Source organism: Salvelinus alpinus, chromosome 22, assembly GCF_045679555.1.
Source record: "Salvelinus alpinus chromosome 22, SLU_Salpinus.1, whole genome shotgun sequence".
Lineage (NCBI taxonomy): Eukaryota > Metazoa > Chordata > Actinopteri > Salmoniformes > Salmonidae > Salvelinus > Salvelinus alpinus.
Genome location: NC_092107.1, coordinates 3348217 through 3368325, shown reverse-complemented (window position 1 = coordinate 3368325; position 20109 = coordinate 3348217). Strand labels below are relative to the sequence as shown.

General features: G+C 45.1%; 1 protein-coding gene across 1 annotated transcript in view; it reads left to right on the top strand.

Moving 5' to 3' along the window:
- LOC139548788 (TNF receptor-associated factor 4-like) overlaps nt 1-19894 on the top strand; it is a 50153-nt gene extending 30259 nt beyond the window's left edge. Inside the window, exons 2-7 of the mRNA XM_071358641.1 lie at nt 8634-8685; nt 12119-12223; nt 12468-12629; nt 15093-15254; nt 16321-16476; nt 17264-19894. Of these exons, the coding sequence (XP_071214742.1) occupies nt 8634-8685; nt 12119-12223; nt 12468-12629; nt 15093-15254; nt 16321-16476; nt 17264-17896 (1270 nt within the window). The 3' untranslated portion in view covers nt 17897-19894. The remainder of the gene's footprint in view (nt 1-8633; nt 8686-12118; nt 12224-12467; nt 12630-15092; nt 15255-16320; nt 16477-17263) is intronic.
- Nucleotides 19895-20109: the final 215 nt, after the last annotated feature.

Genomic DNA, 20109 nt, shown 5'->3' with positions numbered 1-20109 from the left:
GTCAAAATAACTGCAATTTAAGCGCTTCCTATAGTCATCAATGAGCTTCCTGCACCTTTTTAGTGGCAGTTTGGCCCACTCCTCTTGTGCAAACTGTTCCAGTTCTCCCAGATTTGAAGGGTGCCTTCTCCCAACTGCTGTTTTCAGATCTCTCCAGAAGTTTTAATGGGATTTAGATCTGGACTCATTGCTGGCCACTTCAAAACAGTCCAGCGTTTTGTCTTGAAACATTCCTGGGTGCTTTTTGAAGTGTATTTTGGGTCATTGTCCTGCTTGAAGACCCATGACCTTTGAAGGAGACCCAGGTTTCTGACATTGGGTCTGACATTGCACTCCAAAATGCCTTGTTATTCTCCTGATTTCACGATACCATGCACCCGTTCAAGGCACCCAGTGCCAGAGGCAGCAAAGCAACCCCAAAACGTCACAGAACATCCTCCATGTTTGACTGTAGGGAAGGTGCTCTTTTTGTTGAAGGCTTCATTTTTTTCTGTAAACATAGAGATGGTGAGGGGCCTCCCGGGACGCAGTGCTAACTGCATCGCAGTGCTAGCTGTGCCACCAGAGATTCTGGGTTCGAGCCCAGGCTCTGCCGCAGCCGGCCGCGACCGGGAGGCTCATGGGGCGACACACAATTGGCCCAGCATCGTCCGGGGTTAGGGAGGGTTTGGCCGGCAGGGATATCCTTGTCTCATCGCGCACTAGCAACTCCTGTGGCGGACCGGGCACAGTGCACGCTGACCAGGTCACTAGGTGTACGGTGTTTTCTCCGACACATTGGTGCGGCTGGCTTCCGGGTTGGATGTGTGTTGTGTCAAGAAGCAGTGCGGCTTGGTTGGGTTGTGTTTCGGAGGACGCATGGCTCTCGACCTTCGGCTCTCCCGAGTCCGTATGGGAGTTGCAGCGATGAGACAAGACAGTAACTACTACTAATTGGATACCACGAAATTGGGGAGAAAAAGGGGTAAAATAATGGTGTGCTTTACCAAAAAGCTAAAATTTGGTCTCATCTCCACAGAACATTCTCCAATAAGGATTTTGGCATGTTCAGGTGTGTTTTGCCAAATTGCAGTTGGGCGTTCTTATGTCTCTCTCTCAGCAGTGGGGTCCTCCTGGGGGTTATATGATAGGAGTATCATATAACCCCCTTTCATTGAGTTGGCGACAGATGGTGCTTGTTGAAACTGTCATACCTTGTGTCTGAAGGTCAGCTTGAATCTGTGTGGCAGTTGATCGAGGTGCTTTCTCCACCATTCAGATAATCCTTTGCTGCAATCTTCCATCAACTTTTCTCTTGCAGTCACGTCCAGGGAGGTAGGCTACAGTGGGCTTTGGCCTTAAACTTCTTGATAACATTACGTACTGTGAAAACATGAACATCAAAGTCTCTGGAGATGGACTTGTATCCTTGAGATTGATTGTCCATGCTTGGCCACAATCTTGTGTCTGACCTCTTCAGATAATTCTCTGGTTTTCTTTCTTTTCTCCATGCTCATTGCGGTACACACAGTGACACAAAACAGGAGAAGGAGTCCTTTTCTCTGATCAAACTGGTTAAATTTGTGATTTTTTTATATTGCAGGCACCTGCAACTCACTACAGGTGAGTTCAATTCCAAAGTAAAGGAGAAACACCTGCTTGAAATCAAATGATTTTTAACTACTTATAGAAGGTGCCAATAATATTGTCCAGGCCATTTTAGAAATTGTGTATTATTTGAAAAAAGTGCACGGGTGCCAATATTTTTGGCCACAAGTGTATATTTTGTGTTGATCACGAAGCTCGTCTCTTGGATGGGGATGCTCACTGTCTGTAGGCTATATAAACACAGTAGTTTCCCCCATGGGTTTCTTCTACCTTAGTCAATATATTTCATCCTAGTGAGGAGAGTGGTTGTGTCCCAAATTACACCTTATTCTCTTTATACTACACAGGGCCCATAGAGCTCTGTGCACTATAAAGGGAATAGGGTGCCATTTGGGAAAGGGTGCCATTTTGGAACATATCCAGTATGTTGAAGGGAGAGCAGGAAGAGAGAGAGAGCCTTGGAAACGCTGTCAGACAACCACCCACACACTTGTCCTTGTAGTATGAGGCCTAGTTGGCTTTCCTCCACTTGCATCATTTGTGCTATTGTGGCTGAGAACAACAGTAGAAATACTCATGAAAATGTCTTAAGAGTGTCTGTAGTAGAGTAGATACAGAATACATACTGTCTGGATCCAGGCTTGAACAAACTGGATCTTGAGGAACTAGGCCTAATACCTATGAGGCTGAATCAACTCTTGTTGATGTCCGTGACCTTCAGATAGACTGACATGGTCAGTTCACAGTAAGCTGTCACTGACTGGACTTGGACAATTCCAACACCAATGATGTGAGTCAGATATGATTTTACAAATGACATTTGCTGTACAAGCATGTCCTCTATGCATCAGTCAATCAAACCCCGATTTAAAAAAGGCAAAACAAAACAAGATGTGCAGTACCAGCCAAAAGTTTGGACACAGCTACTCATTCCAGGGTTTTTCTTTATTTTTACTATTGTCTACATTATAGAATAATAGTGAAGACATCAAAACTATGAAATAACACATATGGAATCATGTAGTAACCCAAAAAGTGTTAAACATAGAGAAAGTGGAGGTAGTTCCTTCTCCTCCCAGGGACAAAGAAGAAGTCTGAGGTGAGCCTCGCTGCTTCCCAAATGGAACCCTATTCCGATATAGAGCCCTATGAATCCTGGTCAAAAGTAGTGCACTATGTAGGGAATAGGGGCTGCATATTTGGGCTGCTGCCCCTGCCTTTGTCCAGGCTGTAAACTGAGTCCACATTCAGCGGGAGCAGGGAATGCTAATGCGGAGCTTCATGAAATGGGTTTCCATGGCCGAGCAGCCGCACACAAGCCTAAAATCACCATGCGCAATGCCAAGTGTCGGCTGGAGTGGTGTAAAGCTTGCCGCCATTGGACTCTGGAGCAGTGGAAACGTGTTCTCTGGAGTGATGAATCACGCTTCACCATCTGGCAGTCCAACGGACTAATCTGGGTTTGGCAGATGCCAGGAGAAAGCTACCTTCCCCAATGCATAGTGCCAACTGTAAAGTTTGCTGGAGGAGGAATAATGGTCTGGAGCTGTTTTTCATGGTTCGGCTGGGCCCCTTAGTTCCAGTGAAGGGAAATCTTAACACTACAGCATACAAGGACTTTCTAGACGATTCTGTGCTTCCAACTTTGTGGCAACAGTTTGGGGAAGGCCCTTCCCTGTTTCAGTATGACAATGCCCCCGTGCACAAAGCAAGGTCCACACAGAAATGGTTTGTTGAGATCGGTGTGGAAGAACTTGACTGGCCTGCACAGAGCCCTGACCTCAACTCCCTCGAACACCTTTGGGACTAATTGGAATGCAGACTGCGAGCCTGGCCTAAACGCCCAACATCAGTGGCCGACCTCACTAATGCTCTTGTGGCTGAATTGAAGCAAGTCCCCACAGAAATGTTCCAACATCTAGTTGAAAGCCTTCCCAGAAGAGTGGATTCTGTTATATCAGCAAAGGGGGGGACCAACTCCATATTAATGCCCATGATTTTGGAATGAGATGTTCGATGAGCAGGTGTCCACATACCTTTGGTCATGTAGTGTATTTAGTCAAATGTGATGAAGGCTCTTTATCTTTTGAAGGGGAGCTGTGATTTAGAGTCCTTTCATTAGCTCCAACTGCTACTAACATCAGCAAGAAATCTCCCAATCTGTTGTTGGTTACTACTAGGCATCGTATAAACAACAGAAAATGTTGTTTAATTCCATTTAATTCAACTGGAACGGGTTTACATTTTCTCCCTTTCAGCATTGCATAGGATAGGTTTATTGTGCATATATTATATTGTGCAAGCCAGAATGGCCCTTAGGGTCGTGTTTCTGTGGACAGGAGGCAGTTTGATGTACAAGTACAACTCCTGGATGGGAGGCTAGTCTGTCAACGGGCTTGTAAAGGGCAGTTATAATGACAGCCTCATTACTGTTGGAAACAAGAGGCTGATAATTTGATGTGAGTTATAACACACACACACACACACATTCATAAACACACACATTCATATACACACACATTCATATACACACAAAAAACTGTTGGATTTAGGGGATTAAGGGAACTCCTGCTGAGATGAAACAAGATTCCTGTTTTCTCCCAACATTCTGGTAGCAGAAGCATGGAATTGGGATCAGCAGGGAGACTGAAAGCCAGGAAGCCTGAATAAAAGCAACTGATGGCATTTAAGATCTTGTTTGTGTAGAAGAGTTAATCCACTTCTTTACTTCAAAATAAAATGATTTTGCATGAGGATGAACATAAAACCTCAGGGTAAGCTTCCAGAGAAGACAAGCAAGCCAGGCCTGATACATCTACTTGCCAGACAACCCAGTCAAGTGTCTTGATAAGATCTCTGAGTTTGAAAATACCTCCTCTGAGTCCCAAATGGCCTATGGGCCTTGGTCAAAAGTAGTGCACTATTTAAGGAATTGGGTACTAGTTGGGACGCAGACAACCTCTCACAGCAATAGTAGAACTCTCTTTTGGACATTAACAGGTCACAGACGTCCTACTCTCCAGAACTCTCATAAACTCCTCTGAGAGTTGTTTGTTTAGCTCTCCACAGCCATGCCCTTTACAATTGTAAACCTGGTTAGGGTCTGGGGTCTCCCTGGCAGTCAGGGAGATCAGGAGCCATCTCCTATTTCTCTGTGTGTGGTGGTTGTACTGTACTGGCCCTAGACAGCCTGTCTGCAGTCTACTGCAGGCCAACCAAACCTGGGGGATTTGTCTTGTTCTTCTCGGCGGCCGTCTGCCTGTCACGAGGCATATGGAGGGTGACGGTACAGTGTTGTGATTGCTGTCCTCATCGTTATCACTGGGCTCAATGGATGGATGTTTAATCTGCTCTCCGGGCCTACAAGAGTATTTGAGGGCAAGAGAGAGGGTGCAATTAGGGGCTGGGGAGTGGGGGATGGGTCAGGGGGATACAGGGAAATAATAGGGTAATGCTGGGGGGGACTTTCACCCATGGAGGGGAAATGCCCCTAATTAGAACTGGGGAGAAGGCTGTTGTCTGACCAGATAAGTGGGTGATTTTGAACATGTAATTAGGTGTGGGGCATACTCATCCAGCCTTCTGCTGTTTTGGTCCGCGGGACTGCTGGATCGGATTGTGGCCTCCCTGCACTGCAGCACAACAGCTGTGGAGCCTAGGCTACTCTCACGCTATTAGAGACAGGGAAAGGATGGGAACCCATTGACATTTTAATGTGGTGATTATATTAAACACGCTATGTGGTTACTGAGCAGTTCTGTCTGCAGTGCTTTCCCAACATGAGTGATTGGTTAGTTTGTAGTTTATCAGCCGCTCACCCTGTGTAATCATTGACTTTGCTTGTGAGAGCTGTGTTCAAGTCAGGCACTGTTATCTCTGACCTGTGTATCGTAGTAGGCACATACTTTTCTCCTGTGAAACTGTAGCCTAGTTGGAGTGAAACTGTTGGTATCAGTAATGCCGTTGGTTTGTGAGTCAAGTGGACAGGGTGCAAGGTCCCTGCGGGTGATCAGGCTGTACTGTATGTATGCAAAGTAATTTTCCCTTTTTTCAGTGTTACAATAACAATATTGTTGATCCTCTCACAGCCACACAGTGCTGAGTGATTGGAGGTGGGCATTGAAGTAGTCAAGGGCATTGAACAGTCATTAGTGCAACCTTACTCTCCACTGTAAGAAGGTCTTCAAGTAGTCAAGAGAAGGGGAAGACTTGTATAGAAGCTATTATTAATCCAATGCCCCTTCCTCTCTGCTAATGTGCATTCACAAAGCGGCAGTGAGCTCCACAAACAAGCGGGCTGTAGAGTCGGGTAGCATTATGAACAACGGGCCAAGCAGATGAATGCGTGGCTGCAGGACTTTCTCTGCAAAGCAGGGAGGGAATAATCCTGACAGGCTGTGACTACGCTTTTTTCGACTGTCTGCCTCTCTGTGTCAGGCAGAGCAGAAGAGCAGCCTGGGTGGGTCCTTTACCTGTAAACCCTGCTTTCCTGCGCTGCTTACATCTCCCCTGTCTAGTCCAGCAAGGAGCCCCTTTCTGTCTGTTCCTATTTCCTTTCTCTTTATGGGGGAAGAGTCACTACACAGCCCCACGTACCAAATGGCCCCCTATTACCTATACAGTGCACTACTTTTGTGGGCCCTGGTAAAAAATAGTGCACTATATAGGGAGTAGGGTGTTGTTTGGGATGTAACCCACAGCTCTGCGTCATGCAGTCCGGCCCTGTGGCTCTAAAACGCATCATCAACATCAAATAGATGAAGCTCTAATGATGGAGATTAGTAAATGATTTCACAGTACATATGAGATGGTCTGCTGACTGGGCTCTTTCACCTGGTGATCGACAGATTTATTTTTTTACAGACGCATTGTTGTTTATTAATTGCTCTCCAGCTCCCTGCTGACAGAGTGACCCTAATGGACTGGAATTACTGCCGTCTCGTAATGCATTAACCTCCCCCTCCCTCACCTCTCTCTCTCTCTCTCCCTCCCCCCCCCCTCCCCCTGTCATCCCTCTGGTCTGTTGTTCTGCATGCAGCTGATTCCACAGCAGCTGGAGAGGCAGGCCAGGCAGCCCAGTCGGGGCAAAGTGCAGGATGATCACTGATCATGTGTTCCACCACCACATGGCCCTGGGTCTCTGGTCCACTCCCTGGGGGCCTCAGGCTCTGTCAATTGACATTGAGGCCAACTAGATTCCAGGGTGTAACAAGGGCCACGGGGACCCTGGTCAATAGGGATGTTGTATGTATCCCAAATGGCAACTTATACCCTACATAGTGCAAAAGTAGTGCACTATATAGGAGAGAGTGCAATTTGGGAGGCACCCATTGTAGGACCCTGGGAGCAGAGACCACTGCCCTCCCTGCCCCCTTCGGGCTCTTTGTTTTCCCATTAATCTATTAATGTACTTTAGAGAATGGAGAGGTCAGGAGAAGTCTGTTCATTAAAGATTTTTCTGTTGTTTACCTCGTACATGGTGGTAGTAGGACAGATGGAGCTTCAGGGCCTTGTGGCTTCAACCCAAAACACTGAGGTTATTTTAGTCCCCCTTTCACACCCATGGGCAATGAAAAGGTATGCAAAGCAAAGGAGCATTTCACTATGAGTGTTACAGTACCTCTATCAATTGTTGCAAAATTCCTGTCTGGCTGCGGCCTATGACAATTACATTACGATCCTATGTATGTGCACTGGGCCACGAGGAAAGGAAAGTACATCCTCATCTCATGTCACTGACTGACTGACTGACTGACCCTCTTGATCCCCCTGATCCATGTCCCAGCCACCCCTATGGCTCAGCAGGGGGCTGCAGCCCACCACTACACTACAGACACCTCTCTTTAAGGAGTGCACACATCGCACCCAATGTGGATTTCCCGTTCGTCTACCATTCATTTAGCGCGCTGTTGACGTCTGACTGCTGACATTTTCACGAGATTGTACATGGAAAATCAGTTTGCACTCGGTTCCCCTGTACTCTCGGCAGGCAAAATCTCAGGGGATCTGCCACTGATGGCCCTTTAAAGTTGCTCTTTGTGTCACTTATTGACTCGCTTTGCTGTAAATCAAATAAAATGTTATTGGTCACGTACACATATTTAGCAGATGTTATTGCGGGTGTAGCGAAATGCTTGTAAGAAATAACACAAAAAAAACAAAATACTGCAAAGTTGCTCTGTCAGCGACGTCTTTTTAGATCTACTGCATAGTACATCTATGGGCTCAACACGGTGAGCCCCCCCCCCCCCCCCCCCACTGCCTGCCTACACTACTGACGTCAACTGTATTATTTACTAGAGTGAATATTTCATGGTGGCATCAGGACTGGGGACGTGCTGCGTTGTTACCAGAGGGCCACCGCCACCCATCTCATGGCAGGCCACCCATCTCTTCCTGCCCTTGGTAAAAGGCAGCTAAATCAGGGCAGGCAGTGAGTGTTTCATTTTTGGCGCTGCCTGTGTGATAAAACCAGATCTCAGATCTTAATTTGGGTTTTATTGCCGCTGGAGAAAATCGAGAAGGGAGGGAGGGTACAAAGTTACCGGCCTCCTGCTCTTTATAGGAAGCAGGAAGCCTCTTCACACACGCTCAGATTGTCATCCCCCTGCCTTTAAAAAGAGGGGTAAAAATGAACACCTTTGACATGACAGCGAGAGAGAAAGGGAGGGGTAGGGGTGGGGGCGAGCGAGAGAAGCCCTTAATGTATTATAGATAGACAGATCAGGCTGCAACGTCTTCTCTTTTCCTCTCCAGTAATACAACTGTGAATTTGTGGAAATAAATCCCTGGAGGGAGGGAACATGAAAGGGCAACTTCATAAAAGTTAGTGGCTCAGAGAAACTAAGCTGGCTTTATTGTACAGTGCAGTGTGGTTGGGATGGGTGTGTGTGTGAGAGCAGAGAATGGGTGTGGGGGTGCTTTTTGAAGGCAACTGGAGGGGAGGCAAGGGCACTGTGTGTGGACATCTTAGGACAGTGGTACCCTATCATAAAAATGGATTGTCAATGATTATTAACGTGTCCTTTCCTTCTTATGTCTTACAGTGAGGGGGTCTTCAAGTGCCCAGAGGACCAGCTGCCCCTGGACTATGCCAAGGTACGGTTAAAACTAACTTATCCACTTTCTCACATGTCCCCGACAGTCCCACCCATTCAAGTTTGAATACGATCTGTGTGCCAGTTAACCAATACTTAAGCCTACAACCATAGTTAAGCCTACAAACACGCCCCAATCAACAGAATTCACCCTCACTTTCTGATGTGCTCCTTCTTACAAAATCATGTCTCTGGGCTACCCAGTAACTTCCCCATACCACACACTTATTATGAATGTAAATCTGTGTGTTGTACCACGTCCTGGTCAGGCTGAGATGAGGCCTTATTTTAACTGTGAATCTGAAGTGGTGTGACCCAAATGGCACTTTTGACCAAAAGTAGTGAACTATTTAGGGAATAGGGTGCCATTTGGGAAACCGCAAGGACACATGAGTCACCATGTCCCTTACCCCAGACCCATAGACCAACAGACAGAGGGCTCAGGCAGCTAGCTAGCCATCCTCGTATAGGCCCACTAATTGTGCTAACGAAGGACCACAGGCTACTCATTCCCCTTGGAATGTCAGGGTTGATGGCGGTCCGTTTCTCAATGCACAAAACAGTTCACTCTCGCACACTACTGTCAACATGGAAGTTTTACAGTTTTATACAGTACCCATGAAAAACAAATGAGCAGACATGATTACACAACCGGAGAGCGGCTGGGGAGTGGTAAAAGCACTCTCCAGCCTAGCAGCCAAGTCAAAGGTTGTGTTATATTTTTAAGTATTACATTGCTGGAGAAAAGCAGGGTATTGCGTTAATCTTACCGAAAAGAGAGGCAAAATCACAAAAACAGTAACTCTCCTAAAACTCTTCATCCCGGTCCAGAGAAAGAATACCACATCTAAATCTCTTTAATTAAACTTTTGGCTTCTTACTCCGTCTTTTATTTTAAGCATTTAATCAGATTGTACAGGGGGTGTATGGTGGCAGTCTCTATTCGTAATGAAAGAATGACTCTCCCACAAACTTGATTTTCCCACTGTGCCAGAGTGTGCAGCTAAAGGATAAGGACTTAATTCTGCTCTGTGCATGAGAGGACCCCAAGCTTAACGCTTAACGCTAATTCATCATCTCAGTTACTGTACAGTCTCACTGGCTAGTTTTCCCATGAATTAATGAATTGCCCATACAGTAGGCCCATCGTGCTCTATACTAGAACATTAGCATGCTAAAGTGTGTTAGGAGTTCAGAGGCAGTAATCCAGTGAGGTGGTGAGGTCAGTGGAGTAGCGCTGCTTATGCCGAGCTGCGACCGCTAGCGAAGCTCTTAAGGAGACTGTAGTCACGACAGAGAAGCAGTACACGGGTCCCCACTGGGAGGACATGCTCATTGCACACCTGTCAGACACTGGTAATTACTGATACCTTCACAGCCTCCCAGTCACCTGTAAAATACACCCTGCTGGTGACTAGGGTTGCATCCCAAATGGCACCCTATTCCCTATATCGTACACTTCTATTGACCAGAACCCTGTGAGCCCTGGCCAAAAGTAGTGCAGTATATAGGGAATAGGGTGCCGTTTGGGACACAGTCCAGCTCCCTGGGTACAGCTCATTACACTTTGTCCCTGTCCTTGCCCTCCCCCTGAACACAACTAAATTCTAATAATGCTCTCATTTCACCCAGGCAGTGCAACATGTCATTAAAATATGGCCCTGTTGTCAAAGAGAGGAAGCAGAACGTCAGTAATGTAAAGGGATGGGTTCTGCTGTGAGACTGCAGCTGACTGTCTATTCCAAAACACAGACAGACAGACAGACAGACAGCTTTAGTTACATGATCCTCCAGGGACTATGTTATTAAAAGGTCTTTATTGCAGTCCCCCGCAGACTCCCAGGCTGGAACAATAAGGGTGTGTTAAGGTTTACTTTAGAGGATTTGGTTTCTTTGTCATCTTGGCTCAGCACATGTGATTTCCAGTAGGAAATAGTATTGCGGTTATCTGCTTCAATCACTCACCATGCATTATTATGCTGCGCACATGCTGCAGTACATTGTAAGAGACAGTGCTGTTCTGTAGCACAATACAATACTTGCTTTATTGGTCCATTTGCACAGATAACCTATTCTTTATTTGTTGCTGTCATAGTACCCAACCTGACACACAACACACACATCACAGACCGGGAGCAACACACACATTCTCTGCCATAGTGCTGAGCTCTTTTCAAATGGAAAGATTCTTCTCTACTTTATATTTTGGTGACTTGAAGGCAGTTTTCATTACAGCATGGTGAATGTGATATATAATTCATCCTCACTAGTTAAACTACTGTAGCACACAGCTTTTATTTGCGATGACATAACAGTTCATGTAAGTTAATGGACCAGTACATTTTGCCAAGTCAGGAGAGTGAAAAGTTTTACCTCAGATCTACTTTTGGCCCTAATGTATTATTCACTGGACCCTTTTTAGTTCCACTGCACATTTACCTTTTACAATTCAGACTTTTACAGTTCTAATAGGGTGACGAGAACATAAACATTTACAGAGTACTTATTTATGTCTAAAAAAAACATTTAGGCTATGGTAAAACCATAGTATCTCAATGTTTTGATTCATAGCCTATAGAGAAAGAGACCGCTTCTCGTATGAAGGCGTGTGACTACAGTTGAGCTGTTATTTGTTTTAGGGACAGCTTTGACATTTTGAGGAAGTTCCTTTTCTCCTCGTGTGACAGAGGCAGCCAGGGCAACATATGGACGGAGATTCATGCAGTGCTGCCTCACAAGGGTTGTCACGGAGAGCGTTTGTGTGTTCTAAATCTGTAAATCCAGAGGATACTGTTCTTTAGGGAGCAGGTTTGGCTTGATTGGATAGAGAAGGACCTCATCCTTCTTGATCAGTGACTATGGGGTGTTCTCTCCCTCCTTCCTCACTTTAATTCTCTCTCTGATGTTTTCTACATTTCATGAACTATAATTCCATAAACATTGCAGTATGTGTTCTTGTGTTCACAGAAGTTCAATTGTTATTCCTAATTTTGGGACTGATTCATTCGTCCTTCGTGTCCAGGACTAGTACTTTTAACTTCCTCTTCTGCTGTTTTGCTGCTGGTCGCTCAGACCCTCTTTGTCAAGGCTTCGTTGTATTATTAATACACTTAGTTAGGCATCAACATGATAATCATTCCTAACTGCTGGAAACACCCTTTGTCCTCCTCAGTCACACACTATATTAGTTTGAGTGTTGCCCTGGGTGCGGCCACTATTTCCCCACACCATCCAGGGTTTATACTGCAGTTATCCCAGTGTGACCCGACGCCTGTGTTTTGCAGTCAGTATTAAGGAGATAGCTTCCTGTACAGGCAGTGTACTTGTACGTCAACCTGCCTCATGCTACATAAACAGGAGATAGGCTGGACAAGGTATATCTATACCTGTGAGCCAGTGCTGATCATGTCCTCATGGTTGTGTCATGGCTACAGATCTTCCCTGACCCAGAGCTGGAGCAGCAGATCCTGGCTCTGCCCATCCGCTGCATCCACAGTGAGGAAGGCTGTCGCTGGACCGGACAGATGAAGCAGCTCCAGGTCAGTAGCTGCCTGCCTGGCTTTCTTATCCTTTTTTACCTCCCTCTCTCTCACTCATCCTCTCCCTCTCTCATCCTGTCTAAGATACCTTTTTTATGACCATAGCCCTGTGTCTCGTGCCTCCAGTGTGTTGGGTTATCTGCTAGCGGAGGCCTGGCTAAATGCTAAATGCAGGCTGAGAGAGCGTGTCGGTGTCTTGCTGCTGACACATTCCTCTCTCCCCCCCTCCCTCCGTCTCCATCAGGGTCACTTCTCAACCTGCGCCTTCAATGTGATCCCCTGCCCCAACCGCTGCTCCATCAAGCTGACGCGCCGTGACCTGCCCGACCACCTGCAGCACGACTGCCCCAAGCGCAAGGTCAAGTGCGAGTTCTGCGGGAGCGAGTTCACCGGGGAGGCCTATGAGGTAAACAACAACAAGCAGAGACCTACAAGCACTAGCAAGTAAACAACCTGGTTAAGGCCACATTTTTCCTTGAGTGAATAGTAGTCTTTGTAGTGTCTACTCCAGGAAGCCAAGTATGTAAATTATGCTAGCTTTTGATGGTGGCAGTGTATTTAGAAATATCACGTTTGTTGGCGTGAGGGGAGAGACGTAGAACTGTGCACCTTTCATACTGTGTATTTTTCTCTCCGTCCAGAGAAGTGGTGCATGGTTAAAGTTAGCCTCTTTCCCTCTCACTAACACCTCTGTTACTGTTTACAGGCTGCCCCTCCTCTGTTTATACAGGCCCAATGTGGCCTTTCCAACATAACAGAATCATTAATATGGCTCCAGCTTTTTATAGGAAAGTAATTTGTTCATTTTTCAGTGGCAGTGGGATCATAAAATTGGCCCTTGAATGTTTTGGTACACCTAATGGAGAGGTCTTCTTTGACTACACCCATTCAGCATCGTTCACACCTTCTTAAGCCTTACACGGAACCCAAACCGTCTGCGCGCGTGCACCATCGTGCATAAATTCCTTTTGTCCCCCTACACCAAACGCGATCACGACACGCAGGTTAAAATATCAAAACAAACTCTGAACCAATTACATTAATTTGGGGACAGGTCAAAAAGCATTAAACATTTATGGCAATTTAGCTAGTTAGCTTGCACTTGCTAGCTAATTTGTCCTATTTAGCTTTCTTGCGGTTGCTAGCTAATTTGTCCTGGTATATAAACATTAAGTTGTTATTTTACCTGAAATGCACAAGGTCCTCTACTCCAACAATTAATCCACACATAAAACGCCCAACCGAATCATACAATGTGATTGTCTGGATTTTTGTTTTAGATTCCGTCTCTCACAGTTGAAGTGTACCTATGATAAAAAATTACAGACCTCTACATGCTTTGTAAGTAGGAAAACCTGCAAAATCGGCAGTGTATCAAATAATTGTTCTCCCCACTGTATATGGTGATTGGCATCTAAAATTTCATAGTATTACCACGACGACCGGCAACACAGTTCGTCTTTCAGTCACCCACGTGGGTATAACCAATGAGGAGATGGCACGTGAGTACCTGCTTCTATAAACCAATGAGGAGATGGAAGAGGCAGGACTTGCAGCGCGATCTGGGTCAGAAAAATAAATTACTTATATTTTAGCCCTTGGCAACGCAGGCGCTCGTTGACGCGCGCAATAATTGAATAACATAGATTTCTACATTTATTTTGCAACGCAAGCGGTGTAGTCAGGGTATTAGCCCCAACCGTTAAGGATTCACATAATCCCAACCAATACTACTAGTGATGCAAACTGATTGTCATAGCTAGCCAGCATGCATGAATCTGCAGGTAGCTAAAGTTAACTAGCTAACATTAGGCTATAACTAGCAATGATAATGGCTTTCTGAGATACAAATAATTTTACTACACAGATCATACACGTAACGTTAAATAGTGAGCCAGCCAGCTAACTAGCTAACAGTATGCTATAACTTGCAACGAAAATTACTTTCTGACAAAATTAGAAAACAAAAAATAGCTAAAAATGTTGCTAGATTCTTACCAGTATACAGCTGTCTGTGTTCTCTTTTCGACTTCCTTTGCATTTGCAATCATACTGTACTCTGCTTCTACTGGGCATTCCACTGATTTCAAAACTTTGTCAACTTCTTCCGTGACAACAACACTGATCGCTATTTCTTCCCCATTACTTTCATCAGAAGACTCTATAATGTCTGGTTCAATTTAAAGGTTTTTACCTAAATCAGGGATTTCCTCGTCGTCTGATTCATTTCGAGAGAGTCAGCATGGCAGGATCGTCCCCCGGAAAGTAGTTCATCCCAAATTTTCCCACTTATCTTTATCGATAGCGCCTATTAAATTCAGAGCAGCAATGTTGAGAGCAGTAGCAGGACTTTTGCAGTTCCCCATGATATCTTTCATTAAAGCAGCGGTAGCAAGGATTATCCACACATACTGAGCAGCTCATGTTATACACAGAAGCATGCTACATGGCAGACCAATCCAAACTTATCTCTTGGCATGTCCAGTCCATCCATCTCAGCCAATCATGGCTAGCGGTTCCTGTCTTTTTCCATGGCTAAACCAACTAGGCTCGTAATTTAACAATTTTATTTGTATTTACAGATGGCGTACACGTTTGTTATTAAGGCACATGAAAGTTCACATGTTCCAGAAAGCATTTATGCAAAAATAAAATACTTTTGATTTTAAAAAAAGTTTACTTTCAAATGCCTCTCCTGTGAAGTAGTGACGTGCGACATACGCCTAGCTTCTTGAAACGGGTCACAATAATGATGAACTGCGCTGGAAGCTTGCTAGTTTTACTAGTAGTTTTGATGGTAGTTTAGTTGGTTGTGATGATGTCACTGCTTGTGTTGTGACCTGTGTGTGTGTCCTGTCTTCTCTCCCAGAACCATCAGGGTATCTGTCCCCAGGAGAGTGTGTACTGTGAGAATAAGTGTGGTGCGCGGATGATGCGTCGGCTCCTGTCCCAGCACAGTCTGGCTGAGTGTCCCAAACGCACGCAGCCCTGCAAGTACTGTGGCAAGGAGTTTGTCTTCGACACCATCCAGGTTAGTCAACAACACCAACACACCTCCTCTGACCGAACAAGCTCTAGGACTTCTTCCTTCCCTACATTCTCCTGCATGTCCTGTTTTACAATCACATTTGTCATCACTTGATTAATGGGTACATTTTATTTTCCATCAATGTAGTATTTGTATTACAGCTTGGAAGGCCAGACCTAAATTAGTGCCCAAACTCAGACCTGTGAGAATGAAGTGTTTTGAAGGTTTATTCCGGAGGTTTGTTATGAGTGCTTCCCCTATATCACTGTGTGTGATGAAGGAACAGTGCAGTCTGTCCTGGATGAAGGAGGGTTCTCAGTGTCTGTAGAGCAGGATGGCCCTGAGCCCACGCCTGCATGAACACTGGCTTTCATGGTGCCCACTACTCTGTGCCAGCCCGCTGTGCCTGCTGCTGTTTGTGCTGGCATTGCCCACCCCCGGTAGCACCTGTCACCTCTCTGCACACATCCTGTCCTCAGGCCCAGCGGCCGGCCAGCCACTCGCACTCTCCTCTCCTCTCATACCCACAGTTTATTCATCATGTCTCCCTCTTAGAGCACATGCTTTATGAGTTCAGCTCCATAATCAACTTGTTTATCTCATTCATACATTTTAATAGACAGCCATTAGTTCATTTTTTACATTTTAAGTCATTTAGCAGACGCTCTTATCCAGAGCGACTTACAAATTGGAAAGTTCATACATATTCATCCTGGTCCCCCCGTGGGGAATGAACCCACAACCCTGGCGTTGCAAGCGCCATGCTCTACCAACTGAGCCACACGGGACCACAGTTCAATATGATACACTGCGTTTCTTAATCACTCATACAGTGATTCTGCTGTGCAAAGGGCTTCATGTTGTCTTGTCGATGCTCTTTCTCTTAATTGGTGGCAAAGATGCTTGCATGATACACAGCGCATTTTGTTTGATAAAAAAATTCTGATCCCAATATATTTTTTATCTATCTGGCTGTCTAAATCTGGTACATTTCCAGAAATGTTGATTGATGTGCATTGTCTATGTCAAATGAATGTAATAAATGTAATAACTTTTTTCTACCCTCCAGAACCATCAGTACCACTGCCCTCGGTTTCCAGTCGCATGTCCAAACCAGTGTGGCACCCCCAACATAGCCCGGGAGGACTTGGCCAATCACGTGAAGGAGAACTGTGGCAGTGCCCTCATCCTCTGCCCCTTCAAAGATGCTGGCTGCAAACACAGGGTAAGGCTGATCTGCTGTTCTCATTACTTCAGACCCTCAAAGAGAAAAACTTTGATTCTAGCTTTTTGCAAGAGGCATAGTTTTATTTTTCATTACTGGCCACTGCTTTATTGACGTCACGTTTCATAATTTTTCCACTCTCGGGTATTTTTTTGTGCATATTTCCAAAATTATATTTGGATTATTATGCTTCATGCTCCGGTTGAGTTGAAACCCTGTAACTTATGTCCAAAGCGATGATTGTCTTCAACATACAGCGCCGTCTGCCCGTCCTGCCTCTAGGCTCTATTTTAATGAGAGTCACACGTCTCCTCTGCTGTGACAGCGCATTTTAGTCTATTTTTGAAACTGACGTCAATCTAAGAAAATGTGGAGAGCTCCCAGAGTCAGAGCAGACAGGCTTCATGCTTTGTGTTTGAAATGGGCATTTGGAAAGCTCAGTCCATAGCAATGCAGATGGTCTGACAAAATGCATTAATGGCTCTCTCCCTGACCGCGAAGGCATCAGGATAGAGAGTACAACCAAGCGTGCAGATGTTCAGTACACCAAACACAAATGTGTATGGCAGGGCTCCCAAAAGAGCAGCTGATTAGCAGACGGCCACAACATTCACTTACTGTAGGAGGCTTGAATGTGAAACTCAAACAGACAAAACAATCTAGTGTGCTGTACCACATTATTAAATCCAACACATTTCTATACATAGTTTGTACTGTACAGAGTTTCACCCCCCTTGCTACACACAGTGAGTGACCTCTCCCTAACCAGTCTCTCCTCTTCTTGCAGTGCCCAAAACTGGCGATCGGGCGTCACCTGGAGGACACAACCAAGTCCCACCTGACCATGATGTGCAGCCTGGTGGGGCGCCAGCGGCAGGAGATCCTTGAGCTGCGGAGGGAGATGGAAGAGCTGTCAGTCAGCAACGATGGAGTGCTCATCTGGAAGCTCAGCGACTACTCCCGGAAACTCCAGGAGGCCAAGCTCCGGAATAACCATGAGTTCTTCAGCCCGCCCTTCTACACCCATCGCTATGGCTACAAGCTGCAGGTGTCTGCGTTTCTCAACGGTAACGGCAGTGGGGAGGGCTCGCACCTGTCCATCTACATCCGGGTGCTGCCGGGGGAGTACGACAACCTGCTCGAGTGGCCCTTCTCCTACAAGGTGACCTTCTCCATCATGGACCAGAGCGACCCGTCGCTGTCCAAGCCCCAACACATCACAGAGACCTTCAACCCTGACCCCAACTGGAAGAACTTCCAGAAGCCGTGCAGCACCCGCAACTCGCTGGACGAGAGCACCCTGGGCTTCGGCTACCCCAAGTTCATCTCCCACGAAGAGATCAAGAAGAGGAACTATGTCCGAGACAACTCCCTCTTCCTCAAGGCTTCCATAGAGATCCCCCAGAAGATCATGGCCTGAGGGATAGCTGGTTTTGGTTTATCAGGAGGGAAGGGAGGGTGAAAGACAGGCTTGAGACTGATATGACACTTACCTTGAGAACTTCACCACACTTATTCTTTAGACACTGACTGACTGTCCATATCCATATAGCCACTCCACTGTAGGAGCTGCTAGTCTGTTGGGTTGTGTTGGAGGACTGGACTGGAGGATCCCGCTATATTTAAATGGTAGAGAATTCTAAGTGTTTGGTCTGCAGAAACCATCACTCTCTGATTCTTATTTGTAAATGTTTGTTTTCTAACATTTTTTTTCTCAATCTGCAACAAAAAAGCCTTGGAAATCGACAGTGCCTAGAGAGTTTATTTTAAGTTATATTTTGTTGTTTTTCTACAGCACAGATGTAAATATTAAGAAATGATAGAGAGATGATCTGGGGGTGGAAGGCGTTCCTAAGCCTTTGCACTTAGAAATAATGTTTGGCTCTGGTTTGAACCATCCCATCTAATCACGAGCGGTCCAAAGAATAGGGCACAGCACAGGCTAGTGGAAGAAGCTCATCACACTCTCAAGCCCAACTGCCGTTTGTTTACATGCTCTTATAGTATCTCCCACTGATCCCTTAACAAATTCAAAGCTCTTGGTTAGCAAATGTGAGATTGCTGTTAAGCCTTTTGTCAGCAAACAATATTACAGCTGTGAATTAAGTGTGTTTCTTCTTGTCACTGTTCCATCACTCTCTGTCTACAATTCGTAATTTGGCACATTCTATAATGCTTAGAATGAGAGGATCGTGATCTTTAGACAATAAACAACAATAATTTGTCACAGGCAGATTTATAAGCCTCTAAAATACATCTCCTGTGGGGTCCTGAGAAGATAGATAGTGTAGATGGGTTCCTATGCTTTGCTGGTCAAAGATGCTAATGTACAGTATGACGGTCTTTGAATGGGTAGAATTGAATCCACTCAGTCCTGTCAAGGGGTGATATGGTACATGTGCACTTAAGTGTGAAGGGAAAGCCATGAGGTCTTGGTAGGTAGGTTGGGGAGAGATGAGCTCAAGACATCAACAGAAAAACATGCATCTTTCAATGCGATACACGTGGACCACATTTGTGTACTGTAACCTGTATTCTTGAAATCTTCTCCCTTGATACTGAGGGCTTTTTTGCAGTGGAGGAACTGTTAAACGGAACCAAATTCTTTTTATATTTGAAAAATGTGAGCAACATTTGTTAATAATGTGTCATAGACAGAAAGACATTGGAGTGAATTAGCTTAACGGAGGGCTGTGAACTGAAGTGCATTCATTGTTTTTACTCAGCCCAGGTGGGCATAGATGCTTTGAAAGATGCTTTATGCCTTGATCCCCTCCTGAGAATGACGTGTGGGTGCCTCGGAAAACACTGCATCTTAATAGTGTGGCGCTGCTGGTTACCATGGCCACCAGCGTGCATCTTCACTTCAGCACGTAAGCTTGCCATAAGGAGAGGAGCAGCCATGTGCAATACAACTGTCAGAGGCTCCATCAGACCAGTAACACCCGTGGTGGAGGACTTGATCAAACATTCATGACATATGTGAATAATACTGATGTAAAAAATGCAGAAGCACATTGTCGTTTTTTTTATTCTACATGAAAATACCTGGTTTCTTGTTATAATACCAGCCAATATTTTACAGTGATTTTAAAGTAAAAAAATAAAAATAAATTTTTTGTAAGATTATGTATTTTGCAAAGTACTTAAATGTTTCATACAACTTTTTGTTGGCGAGTTAGTGTTGAGCTTGGGAATTTTATGGACCGTTTTTTAAGTTTAATCTCTTCTGAATCTGAATAATTGGTTTGTTTGTTTCGTTTGGATCTCACATATATTGTGTCTGTATTTCGTTTTTAAAGTATTTATTTTAAGGCGCCATCACGTGAGCTTGATTAACTAGATGGCAAAAAAAAAAATATAAGTTGAATGATGAGTGCTTCTCAATTTCTCTTTTAAAATAAAATACTATCTATTACCTCTTGCTTCACAATGCTGCTAATTTACTCTTTATGTTGTTGTATGTCTGAGTGTTTGCATCGCCTACTGAGCTCTCCACTTTCATCCACATTTTGTCAGGTAGTTTGGCCTCTCATTGTTTACATTTCCCCCCTCAAATGTTTTACTGATCGCATTGATGATTCTGCTAGTATTGTAGCACATACAGTAGACCACACTAGATACAGTTCCTGG